The 16,812-nt window shown below is 38.3% G+C and overlaps 1 protein-coding gene across 1 annotated transcript in view; it reads right to left on the minus strand.

The window, feature by feature from the left end:
* Positions 1-4,025: 4,025 nt before the first annotated feature.
* Positions 4,026-16,812, minus strand: part of DPH6 (diphthamine biosynthesis 6) — a 200,204-nt gene continuing 187,417 nt past the window's right edge. The window contains exon 15 of the mRNA XM_035552235.2: positions 4,026-4,339. Coding sequence (XP_035408128.1) covers positions 4,224-4,339 — 116 coding nt within the window. The 3' untranslated portion in view covers positions 4,026-4,223. The remainder of the gene's footprint in view (positions 4,340-16,812) is intronic.

Raw genomic sequence — 16,812 nt, forward strand, 5'->3', positions numbered from 1 at the left:
TAATAGGAAAGGCAGGATGAGCAGACAAATCCAAGAAATGGTTTTCAAACATTTCAAAAGAAATGGAGAGTGAAGGCAATGACAAGGAGACTGCTGTCAGTGACATAGCCTTTGAGAAGATTCTCAGAACAACCTGACTATTTGGGAATATAAGGAAAAATCAGGCAGTTCTCTAAAAAATAAGAAGGGCAGAAAACCAAAGGCAAAACCTAACCATGAATTAATCCAACAAAAGTAAAAGCCAAGAAATTGTGAGCAGTGAGTCATCAGTAAAAGGGCACTTGCATGTAACATACGGGTTCAGTTCACAGGTACCCAGTCTGTTTTTTAAAATTAAAATTTAAAATATGTCAAAAATATTCAGCGTTCAGAGGAAAGTTGAAAAAAAGAATCTTTCAAGATCTCAAGTCTGTATTTTGAATGTTTGGCTAATACATCAACACAGGCTGGCTTGCCAAAAATATTAAAATACAACTAAAGAGATCATAAATTAGTAAATTGTCAAGTATTCTTAATACGCATTATCAATGCCAGACATTTATAATAGTAAAAGAAGGTTACTTAAATAATAAGTGTCAGTTGGTACTGAGAGAGAGCAGGGTAGTTTTACTTTAATGCACAGAATAAACTAGGTTTGCTTCAACAAAGCCATTCGGAAAGAAGTAACGATGCTTTAACTTGGACACATGAAAAGTGCCCGCATTTTAGGATTTCAGCATTCATTTAGAGAACTATTATACCATGCAGTACAAGCCTTGTATTAAATCAGTGCATTCATTTATTTGAAATAAAAGTTTTATTCAATCATTGTATTTTGATAGACTAGACTATAGCACGTAGACAGAAGATGGATTGAGCAGAGTGTCCTTGAAGGAGAGGAGCTGCTTCAGATCACCTCTTTAATACTCGGGAGACCTCCTGCTTCCACTGCCTGTTGGGCTTCTGAGAGCAAACGGGGAAGATGCGCCACTGCTACCTGGTGTAACAAATCAGCTCCTGAATCACCTAACTATAAAACCTGCAGAGAAAAAAATTAAATAATCTCTGCTTAAAATATCTCAATGTCATTTTAAAATCTATTTAGGAAGATTGGCTCTGGTGGCTTTATAGCAGCTTAGCCATGTGCATTGTAAAGGCTCGCTGGTACTGTAGCCATCACTGGGTTTTGAAATGAGTAAAACACAAAGTTATTAAATCAGTTTTGGTCTTGCAGTCCTATTTGGTCAGTTCACTTTAGCATGCTTTCAAGCAATTAAAGAAATTGATACACAGAGAAGAAGCAAGAGGCAAAACTTCACCGACACAGAGATCTATAACAAACAATGCATAGATTTTGTTTAAAAAAAGAAAAAAGAAAGAAAAAAGATATTTTAACACTTGTTACAGCAGAGAAAGGAAAAATTTAAGGCCTGGGTTACATTTTTACAGACTTTTTCCCAGCTATTAGATAACTTTTCTGTGTTCTGAGTGCTGGAACCAAGATCAGCAAACTTTTTGAGTCATAATACGCACACAACACATTTTCCTGCAGGCTAAGCAAAAATGAGAGAAACAGGCGAATTTGTGTGTATATATCTAATCCTCAACACCAGTGTAATGGAACAGTATGTGAATTTATAGTCTCAAGATTAAAACCTGCTGGGGTAAACACTCAGCAGAGCTAGTCCTGCAAACGAACAAACAAGACGGAACAAAACAAAACAAATAATAGTAATAATAATAAAACAAAACTGTATTTATAATTTTTAAGTATTAGCTGTCTTTTCACTAAAATGCATATATGTGTGTGTATGTGTCTGTGTGCCCATTTCCTGTCCTCCCATCTTCAGCTAGCACTTTTGTTACAAAGAAGCTGAAAAAGCTCTGTGAAACAACTTATTCACAGTAGGACCCAGTAATTATGATGCATCTGCAGCGTAAGGCAGATAAAATGTTGTTAATACATTTCTTTCTATTATAAAAGTCTTAGGTGCCTATATGGAGCAGCACTTTACCCACCTACCTTGCATACCAATGTTGAAAAAATTGCCTTGTTCGTACTTAACACTCAGCAGACTCAGCTTATAGTCTTAGTTACTCACACCACTTAGAAGCTGTATGAAGCCTTTCAAGGAGACAAGTCAGCAAACCGTTCTTTTTTAGCTATTGACAAAGTAAACCTGATAAACCCACTGCAGATTTTCTAGCCTCACCAAAAAATAAAATAAAATAAAATAAAATAAATAAAATCTTTCTTTCTTTCCGTTGAGAAAAAAAATTATCACTGTTTTTGCAACCCAATGCATTCTGTTACCATTTCTCAATGCTAGGAAAAAGAAGGCTCATCTGAGTCATGAATCTTGTAGAAAACTTGCAGGAAAAGCTAGTTTGTTTAAGAGCAAATATTCTGCCACCTTACAACATGCAATATAGTACAAAAGCTAACATCAACATGTCTGGGTGTCTTTTCTAAACTATGAAAACATGACTATTGCAGGAGACATAGGCAAATTCATTCCATCTATTTGGCTTCCATCTCTGTCTATGAAAAATAGAGCTTTGTCCTCATCTCTCTGCAAGTACTGTCTCCCATTTTAGTCCAGCTTGTGTCTCTGGGCCGTGGACACTCTGCACTGAAAGAAACAAAAAATACCAGTATTTCCAAGGAGAACTAAGAAAATGATTTAGCCTTCTAAAAGAGTAGAATTCAAATAGAACAGGCACATCCAGGTATTAACAAGTTCCTTTCTGACTTTGGGAAAGAATAAGGATCAAATATGTTAAAGTATAACCTAAAAGTGATGCTGAATGCTAATAAACTGATGCATTGTTAACAGATTCTTCCCTTTCTTGTTATGAAATTTAATTTAATACATCCATGTATTTATACACTGGTATATAAAAAGCTTTTTGCCTTCTCCCTTCTAAAAATATTTGAATAACTGTGACAAAAATAATTCTTACTAAGGAGGATAGCAGCTCTGCTATATTTCTAGATGTAAAAGTAATGAAAAATGGCATGTAACAGTCTATTTTCAGGTAATAACCAGCACAATGTACTGGACATGCCAGGATATTGCACCAAACAGAGGAAGAGCCTCTTATCTTCAGGCACTGGTTTTGTATCAGCAGCCCAGTGCCCCTCTGGCAGTGGGGAAGAAGATGAAGCTGTAGCCCTACATCTTAGGCACCCCAAGGTAAACCTACTGCCATTCAGTTGATTTTTGTGGAGTCATTTCAGAGAGATGCTCGCACAAAGGAATGGCAACTGTAGCGCTGGTCACATAGCTCCAGTGCTCACACAGGGGAAAAGAAGCAAGGAGAATATATAGAGGTAGAGCATAGGCAAAAGTTTCTTGAAGGTTTAATTTTACAGCCTTTGACTGAAAGTAAGATTTCACTACAGTGTCTTACTGCCTCGAGCTAAGTCCAAAAAGCTTTCTCTCCTATACTGATCCTATATCATGAGTAAAATATCAGTTGCAATGAAATCAATAGGAGCTTCACCTATGTGTCTGAACCTGCTTTAATGAAAGCAGTAGTAAAACTCCTGTTGATTTTCCAGAGAAGACTGAAGCCCTGGGGAATACTGGTAGCTATTTATTATGAGCTGTCTACCAGATATAAAGCATGAGGGTACTCCCTATCACCTCAGAAAGCAGGATGGCAAACCCAGCAGTCTAACCATCACCTCCATCACTCACTTTGATAAAACACGCATCCTGAATGCCCCTGTGAATAATACTTCCCCAGCGCCAGAAAAGGGTTAAAATCCAGCCACAAATAGTGTCTTTGTGAGTTGGCCTGGAGTCAGAAAATTCAACATAAAACTGAAAGGAAACAAAGTCTTTAAAAAAAATACTGGCATTAAGGTTCTGATTTTACCTCCATCCAGAAGATCTGATGTTGTAATCAGTTCATTGTAACCAGGCCTAAATATATCAAACAAAAGAACTGAAGTGATCAGAGCAACTGTCATTTCCCAGGAGCCACCTGCTAATTACCAGAATGTATCTAAAAATAAGTCAGAAAAAAGCACAATATTTTGAAAAGAAACCTTTATTGTTCATACAAAGCTGACTCTGTCACATATCATAAGGCATCATTAACAAACTAAATATGACTTTGCTTAAATCAAACAATATTGCTTAATGAAAGTATCCAACATAGTTGTGATCAATTCTTTTCTTTGTTCTTTCCAGGATGAATGTGTGTTTTGGTATCAGCTCATCTCTTTTAGACTGCTAGCTTAGCCAGCACGTTGCATGAATAACTTCCTTGCCAGGTAAATCCATCACAGGGACTAAAATCAGAGCTGGGGTCTTCTTGCCCAAGTATTTTTCAAGGTTTTCTTGCAGTCCTAAAACAGAAAGAAAACAATTCATGAATTCTTTTTGTCTTACTTTCTATCATGTGTCATTTCTTAAAAGTGATTTCTGAGTATGTTTTTGAAAGCTATCACGGAGTAGCAATTAACAAAAGTGAAATGCAACTCTGAGTTTTCAGGGTATACAGAAGGAAGAATCACCATCTCCCACCTGCCTGTCAACTAATTTAAGATCAGCTTTACCTAAGGCCATATTTCTGCAAAACTGTTAAAAGCATTTTGACCAGCTTTGAAGGAGTGGTCCGCTGATGACAGACACAGCAAGCTGACACTAGGTGCAGGCAGTAAAAATAACTAAAGGCCAGCTGAAATTAAGTGGTTTGTAAATAGTGGTATTGGGATGATAGGTGCATAGTTGTCTGTATGTGAATTTCTGCCCTCAGGTCCCACCCTGCTGCAGCAGTCTACTAGAAGTTAAAATGGGCCATTTTTAAAACCATTATGAACATGATTTCTATTTGAAATTGATGCAAGCATGCCATGTTGCCGATATGATGAAGAAGTCCAGCGATGGCAACATACATGGCAGCAGCTCTAGAACGACAGAGAGGTTCAAAGTATGAAACATACAGGATGCAGCTACAAAGAGCTTGGCCGGGACTGTTCTGTGACAGAAATCACTAAATTCCAAGTCCATTAGGGGAACAGAATCGATAATGGAGACAATCTAATTAGGAGAATAATGGAAGAAAAGTAAAAAACGGAAAATTAAAACTCTACATTAAGACATTTCTGGTGATGCTGCCGCCCCGAAGGACACGCTAGGAATCCAGGTGCACAGAGCTTTTAGAGAAGAGTGCAGAAAACCTTCCAAACGACTCTGCAAAAGGCAGTTTCCTAATGGTAAGGTATGGTCTGCATGGTTTTTGGTTTTGTTAAGTTATTTCTGTCTGTAGCTTCTGTGATTACAGCAATTCTTTACAACACTAAGCGTTCTTGGCTAGAGAGGGTGTAAAGAGGGCAGAACTTGAAGACTGTCAAAGGGTGTTTTCTTTTTTTTTTTGGCGTCACTGCCTGTGAAACTGTGAATAGGCAGTTCAGTCAAAGTGTTACCTCATGTAAGATAAAATAGGAATTTTGCCATTGTATTCGCCGAAGCCAAAACTGTTCTCTCTTGTTACCTGGCAGCAGTATAATAAATTAAGGTAATAGTGGCAACACCACACGTGAAATACGGCAAAGACAAAAGCAGTCTTCTGAAATTCTACTGTCTTTTTTGTATTAACGTCACTGACATTAGAGGTGAAAACAGATGGGGTGAGCCAAAGATCAACAGTCATCTCAAAGGCCAGAGCACTTCATGTTCAGTGTAAAAAGTGACTCAGTCCCTGTATCTCAGATATTCAGCAGTGCCTTGCTAATTAGGCAGCAGCTAATGGTCTCATTCGAAACTTAGTCCTCAGTAAGCTTTATAGCTATGCTGGATCAGAAGGCATTCAGTGGAAGTGGGTAAATGAAATTCACCTCAAAAATCACCGACTGCACCCTATTACAACTGCATTTCCTCTTTTTCTTCAGTTAATATTGTAAAAATGTAATTTTGGTCTTTAACTTTTTACAGGTTTAAAAGTTATGAAGTAGGGCTAAAAGCTACCATAAAAAAAAAAAAAGGTTATTTTCAAAGGGATAATTTGAAAGTGAGGCTATCTGGAAATTTAACTCCATTCTTTTGCTTTTTGGGACAGCCAAAATAGCCATAAATATTTACATTTGAACATGACCTTGTGGACTTGCTTAACAGTCAGAAAGAGACACTTTTCCAGCTTGTCTATTGCAAGTGTAAATTGCCACAGCAAAGCCTGAACATATAACTATCTTTATACATTTGAAAATTGTAAGTAAATGTCTGCTCATGCAAATTTCCCCTGAAAAGAGGATATAGGGTCTTCCAAAAAAAGTAAAATTATAGTCTCAGGTCCCCACAAAAGACAGTGCACAATTAGTAAACCTGTGTCAGGCTATGTAATGATAGCTAACACAATGCAAAATTTGACAGCTATATATTTTACCTGGTATAAATAATAAATATAAATAAATCTTCCAATACTAATTGTATATTTTTAATGATATGACACAATCCTTTTTTTTTTTTTTCACTCCTGCATACTATGATTTTAGGTAAATAAGAACCTCAATCAACAGTATGAGTGTTTTCTGATGTGTGCAACTCCTTGTTCAAAGACACCTTAGACTTCAAAAATTTCTTTGCTTTATGTGACTTAGGGAAATATTTCATTAGTTGCAGGCCAAACTTGTAGAAGTTGTCCTTAGAAGTGACTATATGTAAGGGACAGAGGGTTATAGTGAGTGTGTTTACCCGAGCTTTAAAAGGAGCTATATAAGGCTGATACCAGTCTTAAAGTTACTTAATCTGCCCTGATACAGAATATTTACTGAAGTATAAACAAAAGCAGCTGATTAGCAAGTGGCAAACATGTGGCGCATATTGTGCATGTTTTCATCTTTTGTGCCACCACCATTCTTTATTATTACTCCATGACATTTTCCTAAAGCAGGTGATCCTCACCCTGTAGGATGGACGTCCCCTACTTGCAACTGAATGGCACAAGTTAATGGCACAGGCTCCATGCCAAGTTTCTTTCTGCACCACTACACATCTTTCCATTGGCACAGCTGAGGGATACGGACATAACCAAAACCCAAACTGAACAAAAATAATTCAAACTTTTTCCCTCTTTCACTAAAAATTCTGGCATTGCTATCTGTTTCAGCCATTCCTCTTTAAGGACAGCATACTGAGATCAACTCTCTGATGATCTCACACTGACTTTGCAACGCTTACATATAAGATAGCATATAGCATCCTAAGCTATTGTTTTTGAAGGTGCTCTTCAGACTAAGTAGATAAAACAATGCCCTGAGAGCCTCTACAGGGTCATTGCAAATGACTGTTTTTACATCTTATGCTATCATTGTATGATTTGGGCCAGTATGAGGTGAGGCCACAGAATCCACTTACGTGTTTCCAGAACCAGGTCCCTATTACTGCTGACACTCCTGTTTCATGGGATATTTGCAGGTGAAGAATAATAAGATTACATTTAGCCCAGCACATAAAAAATCACTTTCATATTATAACTACTATATTTCTTTCACTTTTTAGCCAAAAGATATTGTTACATCACTTAGAGCAGGTTTTTAAATCCCTGAGCTAATAAAGCTCCATTGCTTCAGCTGTGCAGACCTGACATGCAGCATGTACTCTGAAAAGATGCGTCACAGGGGATCAGGTTCCTAGCAGTTGACTAAGAGTTCCAGTCCCAAAAGATGTGCCCTTGGTGTGCAGAACACTTAACCCTTCGACCAGTACCAACATGACTATTCACAAATTATTGATGTCCCTAAATCCCTGGCAGATTGCAGGCAGTTCTTGTCTCCCTTGAAGCCAAAGCATATGGTCACTAATGAGATGGATTAAAAAATACATATACACATCCAAGGCTTTGCCACACGAGTGTAAAGCTACAGAAATGGAAGAAGGTGATTGAACTCGACTGAACGCTGTTAAATACATGATTAGCCTCTTGTTGTGGATCATTTCCATTGATCTATATACAGTTTCACAGCATAGTTTAATTCAAGCTGTCTAGAACAAGCCTCTGCCTTAAATGGTCAGGCAGAGCAATGAAAAGGTGAAACACGAGGAACTGGAGACCCCCTTCCCTTTCTTACGCATCCAGCTGACCGCCTCTCTGGTTACAACAGCAATGGAAGAAAATTTATTTTTTAAAAAAATCTGTTTTTACTGTTTGTGAGGCTTATATGCTACAGAAATCAGTTCAGGATTTTCCCCACATTTTTACTTAAAATAATATAAAATGTTGTAGCTGAATGTAAGATTTTAAAATAAAACCAGTGCAGTCGGCTTGCTTGATTTTCCTTGTCCAAAACTAAGACCTAGTCTAGTCAACAAAATTCACTGTTGGAATGTAAAAATGAATTGCTTTGCAAAATAGTACTTTGTGCTTTTTTTTTTTTTTTTTTTTTCCATATGGTACCTTACAGTTTCCTTTAGTACTCTTGATGACATTGTTTTATGTCGGTCATGTTGGTCGGTTCCCTGTTAATGGACTACATTTTCAAAATTGCTCTCTCTGCCCACAGCAAAAACTGAGGCAACATTTTGTAAATAATTGTGTTTCCACTTTGATAACTAAGCTCATCAGCTTGATCTTCAAATGTACTAAGAGCCTATCAGTTCCAGGAAAAACTGACCAAAGATATGTTACTCTATGCTTTTATAAATGTCTTCCAAAATCACATAATTTGAAATATGTTTTTTTCCCAATGAACAACAACAAAAAAAGGTACAAACAAAAAAAGGGTAATTAACAATAATTAAACTTAGGAGGATGGAAACAGAACTTGCTTTGGAAGCCAACCACTCCTGATTATTTATCCTGGCTGTTACTCTAATTTCCCTTGGTCCTTCTGGTTTTAAGTGAGTTACAGTCTGTCTTTGCCTACTTATTTATACTATCAGGATAACAATGGTTTCCATACTTGTAGTGACGATCAGGGTATAATTGAGTTTTGTTAAGTGCTCGTAAATAGGGGAGTTCTGTAGCACCTTTTGGCAGACCAGATCAGGAGCAGCTTTAGAGACAACATAAACTCCTTCATGCAATACTGGTGATGCACTTTTATCACTCTGGCCTGGGACATTTTTCCAAATAAGAGTTAAACAGATGCTTTGGATTGCAGGGGCAGTCTGTTGCCATGACATACAGCACAAATGACCAGTCTGAATGTGGGTGAGGCTGTGAAGCTGATTTAAACCAGTGATTACCCAAGCCAGTCTTTGAAACTATGACGAGCAAGCTAAAAGAATTTGTGTTCACTGCTACATAACTTTCAAAATCTATTTTATTTTGGAAAGTTTTCTTATGCTGTGTCTAGACTTCTCTTTTATTTCAAAATCAACATTTGATGAATGAGCTTTTGTGTTGCATGGTAAATGCGTAATAGCATTATTGTTATTATTTTTAAGTAACTTTCACGATTTGGACATTTAAGAAAAACAAATGCACTGTTTCAGGTGTATTTGTAAAGTATACGTACCCCAAAAGAAATAAAAGTGAAATTACAGAAGCAGTTGCAGGACTGCATTTGGAACTCAGGTCTCTAAAAATGCATGCCTTGCCAGATGCCAAAACAGCCACTCAGGTCTGCACAGTTGGTATTCACAAAAAAGATCTTTCATAAAAATGTAAATTCAAGGATTTGTCTTGCTTTTATGGACCCATCTATGCTGAAGGGCTTCTTGCTTCTCTCACCAAACTCGTTTTAGTTGTAAAAATTAAAGCGCCTTTTCTAAGTAATCACATAACAGATGAAAATACAGCCTGGACTTGAAGCACTAAATAAAATGTTAGCCCTCCTCTTTCAGCTTGTCCCTAATACCAAAGAACCATTTCGGATGGCAATCTTGTCTGTGAAGGCTATGTTTATTAGCACCCAGACAGTGCCTTTTTGGTCATAAAATTCTGTAAGTTGTAGGCACAGCAGCCCATTCATCTCAGACCAAAATATGCTATAAAAGGAAGACCACCATTTCATATTTTACTGCTAGCACTGTTTGTGCAGTGGATTTCTTATTCCCTTGGAATCTATCCCAAGCCTGATTAAAAAACAAAACAAAACAAACAAAAAAACAGTTCCAGCATGTCTTTTCCCAGGCACAGGTGAAAGCAGAGTGCAGACTGGTGTAGGCTTAGATGGGTGCCTGCAGGAGTCTGAGCAGCCTCCCGAGCTGGGCAGAGGAAGAAGAGGAGGAAAACGACCTGTTTCCCTGAGTGCCTCACTGGGAAGTCCCGCTCTCAGAATCAGTGAGGAAGAGTTGCAAGTATGTGAGGCAGCAGTCATGGACCTTACTGTTAATGGCAGATAGGAGAAAGGTGAACACTTGGCTTTTCCTAGTCCAAACCAGCGAGTCAGTGAAGGTGCCTGCACTCTGCACTGCTAGTGCAAAGTGGAGAGGGATGGCCAGCCTCACACCACCAGCTCCAGAGGAACCCAACAGCTGCCTGTTCCCTTCCCCATCCCACCAGCCTCTCTGCTGTTCCTCTTGGATTAGTTGGGAGCGTGTGGGAAGGTAAGGGGGCTCACTCATCATCAGGGAGGGTGTTAGCATTTACAGGAACCTTACTTTTCTAGAGCTGAGTCATTTGGCTGAGTAACTGCGGAAGTTTTTTCAGACTGTAGCTAATGCATTTTTTAGCATCTGAAAGAAAATTAGTAGACAAAAAGAGTTATTTTTAGTGCTAGTTTGATTGTGGGCCTGTCAGCCTTGGCAATGCATCTCTTTTATCAAGCTGCCACGATACCTTGTTTTGTTTTCAAGGCAAAGTTTGATTAAAGACCGATTTCAGAAAAGTTACTCACTGTGGGTGTTAATTAGTGCTTTCTGGACTCTGCAGGGTTTAGCTTATGATCCTTTTCACTTACTAAACCCTGTAATTCAAATTACATGAAGATGGGAATGAACCAACCCCTTTCTATTCTTCTGAAGGCTTTTGTTTAACTCAGCCAGAACAAATCTCTGTCCTCTCCTGCCCTAATATGGAATTCTATTTTCTGTCCCTTCCTAAACAAAATTAAAAACAATACTTCACATCTAAAAAGAGTTTTCAAACTAATGAACTGAGACACATCCTCAGAGCAATATGGAGTAGATAAACTTTGTCATCAGTGGTGCCCAAGTACACCATACATCTTAGGAAAAACAGGGAAACATCTATTTCCCTTCCGATTTCCCGTGTATTCTTCTGTAAGAAGAGTATTGCCATTCTGTAAGAGAAGGTCCCTGCTATTCCCCTCCCTTCTCTCAGACAATCCTTTTGCTTTTCTGCTGCTGTCACGTTAAGCAAAAGGCCAGCTACTAGCTCGGAAATCTTAGAAAAGTAGTTGGGCATACTAGTTAGCAGATTGAGGTGAGTTTATAACATGATATGATTAAAACAAGGAACTAAGCAATTAAATACATTCAATTAAAATGCCATTGAGTTACTATGCAAAAATAAACAGACAAAAAGTGCAGCCTAAACCAAAATCTGGTACAGAACCTGCAGAGAAGGATACTCAGCTACGCTGGATATTTGAAACTAGACTAGACAAAACAGGAAACCACATACTAAAGAGAATAAACCTGTGAAGAATTAGAGAAAATGACCTAAAATGATCCATCGCAGTTTTCTAGCAGACAGCCTGTAAAGGAGAAGAACTGAAGTTGTACGAGGTAAAATACTTAAGCTGAGTTCATGAATACTACCATCCTAAACAGCCCTCTCCCAAGGACACGCTGTCTCCTGAACTTCCTCCCGTATTCTAAACTTAAACTTCAGCTTAGTTTGAAGGCTGGTATGAACTCTTCCTGAAGCTGTACAGTGTGACAGATGCACCATGCAAGCTAAGGATGTAAGCAAATCAGGCATCCATAATTACCAAATGCGTTTTTATACCGATATTTATAACGATTGTAATTACAATCTCAAATGCCTCCCCTAAGATAATGATGTGCCACACAACTCTCTTCAGATATACAGACGTTACCTTCCAAAGTACACTGTACCAATCAAATTAGATATGTTATCACGCACATTGATGGCAAGACACAGAAAGAAATGTGACTCTCCTAAAGATAAACAAATGTTGCTGAGCCCTTCTGCGCATTAGTTATGGCTATTTCTCAGCAGAAAGAATTAAGATTTAGCTACCATAATAATTCTTTCAAGCTGCCGGCTATAGTTCAGAAAATAGCAGAGCATGAAAACTCATTGCTTTGTGTTTTCCAGCAGTCTGCTCTAAGCACTGTCCTATATACAGGTTGAGAATCAGCCTATACAAGGTTATAAATGTTCACTTTTGTTTAAAATGTCATTAACCTTCTGCACTAAATAAAGAAACACTTAAATATGGCCTTTCCAGTACTCACAGTGAGGTCTAAATATAATTTCAAAGAGAACGGAGGACTGAACTTTCCAAGTACAATCTTCCAGGGGAAGAACTTGCGCTTTTTCTAAAACCATGACAGAGTGCAAAGATCACAAGCCTGTTTTCTCTGTGTGATATCTTTCAACCCTGAAACAACCCAATCTCTTTAAGGGGTGGATGGTTATTGAACTTGTATGCCAGCTGTGTTCAAAATCTCTGGGGAGGATGGGCAATAATGACACCAAGTGGAGATGAGTTATGAGTGGAGACATTATTACAAACATATAAAACAGTAAGGACACATTTTTCAAGTAGCATCTGAGAACGCACTTCACAGTATGTGTAAGCACTTGTTTGCTCATGTAGTAAACTGAATGTGCCTATGTGGACAGATAAAACTGCAGGAATCACTGGAGGCTCATGTACACATTTTTTTGTATGCAAAAACAGAGCAATGTGCACTTTCTTCTTCTTTTTTTTTTTTTTTCAGATTAATTGAAAACTTGGTGTGAAAATGATCAACTGCAACAGCACCTGTGCAGTAATTATGAAACTTGCTTTTTCACCTCTTGGTCACATTACAGCTCCTGACTTTTGCCCCGCAGTCCAAGAGCACTGGATGGCACAGATTCGCAAGCTGTAGGACAGTTGGTAGCTATGCCCTCCAGGTAAGGTTGGGAACACTGGTGGGGCAGTGTGTGTGGGAAGCTCGGCTGTGCCTGCTGGTAATTCAAGAACTTTTATCTCCAGGGCCTGTCAATCTGGCACCTTTCACAAGTGTTAAATTCACTTAAGTATATTTTTTAAGAAGCTGTCATGAGACATACTGAAGCAAATATGTCCTTCAGTGGTTACACATGGACTCAGTTGTAACAATGTTTGTTAAGTGCTTTGACATCCCCAAATGATATGTTTGGTACAGCTTCCACATTTGTTCGTTTATTCAAGTCTGCTAAATAGTTCCTAAAAAACCAACGGGTTTAAGAAATATCTGATTGGACATGGTACATCTAAAATGTCTGACCATAAAAAGATGATTATTTAATGACTGGACATACATCTACTGGTGGGAGATACGGTAGAAAAGATTTCTAAAAAGGATTGTGGTAAACGTCTTTAGATTGGGCACAGAGAAGATAACATGGTCCTTGCTATATGTCAAATTATGCCGTGATCATTTAAAATACCACTGATGGAATAAGCATTTCCAGTTTTGAGGACAGATTCTCAACTCTTGTAAATTGTAGTCATGCTAATTTACACCTGCTGAGGAGCTTGCACAGTAGATCACATATTTATATATAATATCACGTGCAAACTGATGAGGTTATTTCTAGATGTTTACTGTTGGAAAGAGCTCTGAAACTTTAAATCAATCTGCTGCACTAATGTAAACAACTTATTGCAACAAAACTAGATAAAAGAGCACTGAACATGTTAAATACATTATTAGGTCGATGAAGATCATTCATATTGATCCAGGTCTGGCTTCACAACACAGTTTAATCAAAGCTGCCTGGAAAAGGTAACAAAGAGTGGTCATGGCATTCACCGCCTTTCATCCTGAGGTCACTGATTTAATCCTACAGTGGGTCTAGAAATGACTGAAAATTCATTATTGCTGCATCTGACAACTTTCGTGAAATTGGCTGGAGCAAGCTAAAAAGAAAGGTAGAGTAATTTTAGATTAGGAATAAAATCCAGCTGCTGTTCCAGCCAGGAAATTCTGCTGCTGGAGGTTGCTGTTGGCCCATCCAGCAGTTTGCAGGCTCCTGATAGCCACACAGCTACTTCCCTTCGATCTGGCAGATTTAAATTAATTGGATTTTTATCCCACGTGGCAGAGACCCAAGATATCAGTACCCTCTTATTCCCTACAGTCAAGGAAGAAAATGAGAGAGATGAAAGTCTTTTGTTCCTCTTCATGGCCTCCAAAGATGACAAATAAATCTCACTGCTAGTGCTTCCTGTGTAATATGAGCTGGTGGTTTGTTACAGATTTGGGAACAGGAGACTGGGAGAGTCATTCAGCTGTGTCAACCGACTGCAACACGAAAGAAAAAGGTCTGAAATTTGGCCATGTAACGATGTGAGCTGCAAGTAATTTCTGCTCTAACTTGAAATTGTTAACAGCATAATTTATAAAAGCCTTCCACAAGACTTATGCGTCATTTTATCTGGCACTGGGTAAACACTAAATAACAGAAAAGGTCTACCATGAAGAGTTTAGCACCACCACAAAAAATACAGAGCTTAAAAAGGAAAGCGTGGCAGGTAGGAATTTGGCAGGTAGGAAAAATGTGTCAAAATTACACATGATTTGTTAATGTAATTTTTGGAGAAAAAAAAAATGACACCAAACTCTGACCCACCACACTTCCTTTCTTCCTCTAGAGAGCACACCACAGCTACTAACGCTTACTAACAGCAATAAAACAATGGCCAAGAACTGAATCATTCTTCAGCTGGCACTGCTTCTAGATCTCTGTAAGCTAAAACGGCTCCCCAGTAAAGCTCTGCTGCCTGGATGTGTCCCACCTGCTCTGGTGTTGAACAACTTCACTGTTCAGAGACCTTTGCCGTTCTTCCACTAACGGTAACCACAGGGGTTTATAACAGGGTGTCTGAAACTTACTTGTGGGCTTGATGCCAGAATAGCCTATCACAGATGTCAAGGGACTACACACCTGACTGTCTTATGAATGCTTGATAAACATTATTATGTATTTTATACAATTTATCACAAAAGGCTACAGTGAAATTATTATGTAAATATATAATAAAAAACAAAGAATATTTAATCACCAAAATACATGCATGTAAACACCTGTTTTTAAAGACACTTTTAGGGAAGGGCTTTTGGAATTATACAAATTGCACTGCCTCATGTAACTCTTGTAAATTTTTTGATTTATAGACACATGGACAAGAGGTAAAGTACACAGCATAGTCTCACAGGGAATGGAAAAGCTGTTCAGATCTGCCCTACAGCTCAGGGGCTCCTAGTTCCAGCAGGTGGGCCAGCACCCACAGATGAAAAGCCCATCGGCAGCGCTGAATAGGTCCCCTGTTTGCACACTGGCTCCTTTGAAAGGAATTTCTAGTTCTGGAGCTGTAAGCCACAACTCCACCAAAAACCATGTTAGCTCAAAGAGACACTGGGTTAATGAAATTGGAAATGCTCAGAAGGAAAATGGATGTGATGCTTTAACCACGCTTAGGAAACATGAAGTGCGAGTGATGGAAGGGTGACCTTTATCTTTCCCACAGAAAGAAGGCTAGCCTATAAGGCACAGGGAAACATGCTTTTGATTTATCCTTGTGCTTGCTTCTCTTTTAAAGATGTGATCTGTGGTATGAGATTTGGTTTTAACAATGCTGCTGTACTGCTAGAGGGAAATAAATTGTTCAAGAAGAGATGTCAGTTTTAAAGTATAACAAAGATGCCCACACAGCCCTCTCCTTGGTCAACACTGATACTTTATGCCATGGGCCTTAACTTGTCAGGGGACATCATACCTTCTGCATAACAGAACACGGTCGTGAGAAGGACAGGCTATAGAAAGCCATTAAAACCCGTTCACAGAGCGCCGGTATTCTCCTGGAATATCATCACTGTAGTGGTCTTATTGGTATTTTCTACATTACATTAGCAGGCTGTGTTACACCATTGCCAGAAAGATCCATTAGTATCAGGCACATTTTATTTTTCTTTTGCAGTAAGTAAGCATACATGGGTAGAAAGGAAGGCAACAAGGCATGCTCGACCTAGCTGAAATTTTGCCAGATCACCTTGTGGGGCAAATCAAACACCTACAACCTGCCACAAGAGCCCCTAGGATCATTAAAGCCCTAAAGAATCTGGTAAGACAAGAAGGTGAAACGTGAAGATACTAAAGGCTTTTGATTGTTATGAATATCTAACAGGTTTCATTTCTGACTTACCAAGAGCAAGGAGGCAGAAGAAAGGAAAACTAACTGGATCTTATTATATATATATATAGTCAGAACTTCATGCTAAATATATTTGTGTCCTCCATAAGTGTTTCAGTTGGCGTTTTAGCAACTAATTTAGGCAAATGCAGCACTTTTAGATCTAATATAGTCAGATCTAAAGTTACTGGTACCTCTCTTTTCTGTAAACAATAGAACAAAAGAAAAAAGTCATAATATACTTGTTTAAAATATGAACCTGGTTGTTTATTTCTCCAGAATTCTGGCTTTCTCTCAGAGGAAACTTGGACGTTTGTTCTATCCTTTGACCTTTTAGGCATTTTCTATTTATTGTCACATTCCTGCTCTGATTTGTTTGTAAATTATAAATCTGATTTTACCTTGATTTTTCTTAAACCACTTGCTACAATCCTTCAGAGAAACCTACTCACAGTTTCATTCTTAAGGCCAACTGAAGATTTACAATATGCTAAACTGGGCAAAAATTCTGTAGTAATCAGCACAATATATTTTATACTCCATCATAATCATTTTTCTGG

The sequence above is a fragment of the Cygnus atratus genome, chromosome 5 (assembly GCF_013377495.2).
Source record: "Cygnus atratus isolate AKBS03 ecotype Queensland, Australia chromosome 5, CAtr_DNAZoo_HiC_assembly, whole genome shotgun sequence".
NCBI lineage: Eukaryota > Metazoa > Chordata > Aves > Anseriformes > Anatidae > Cygnus > Cygnus atratus.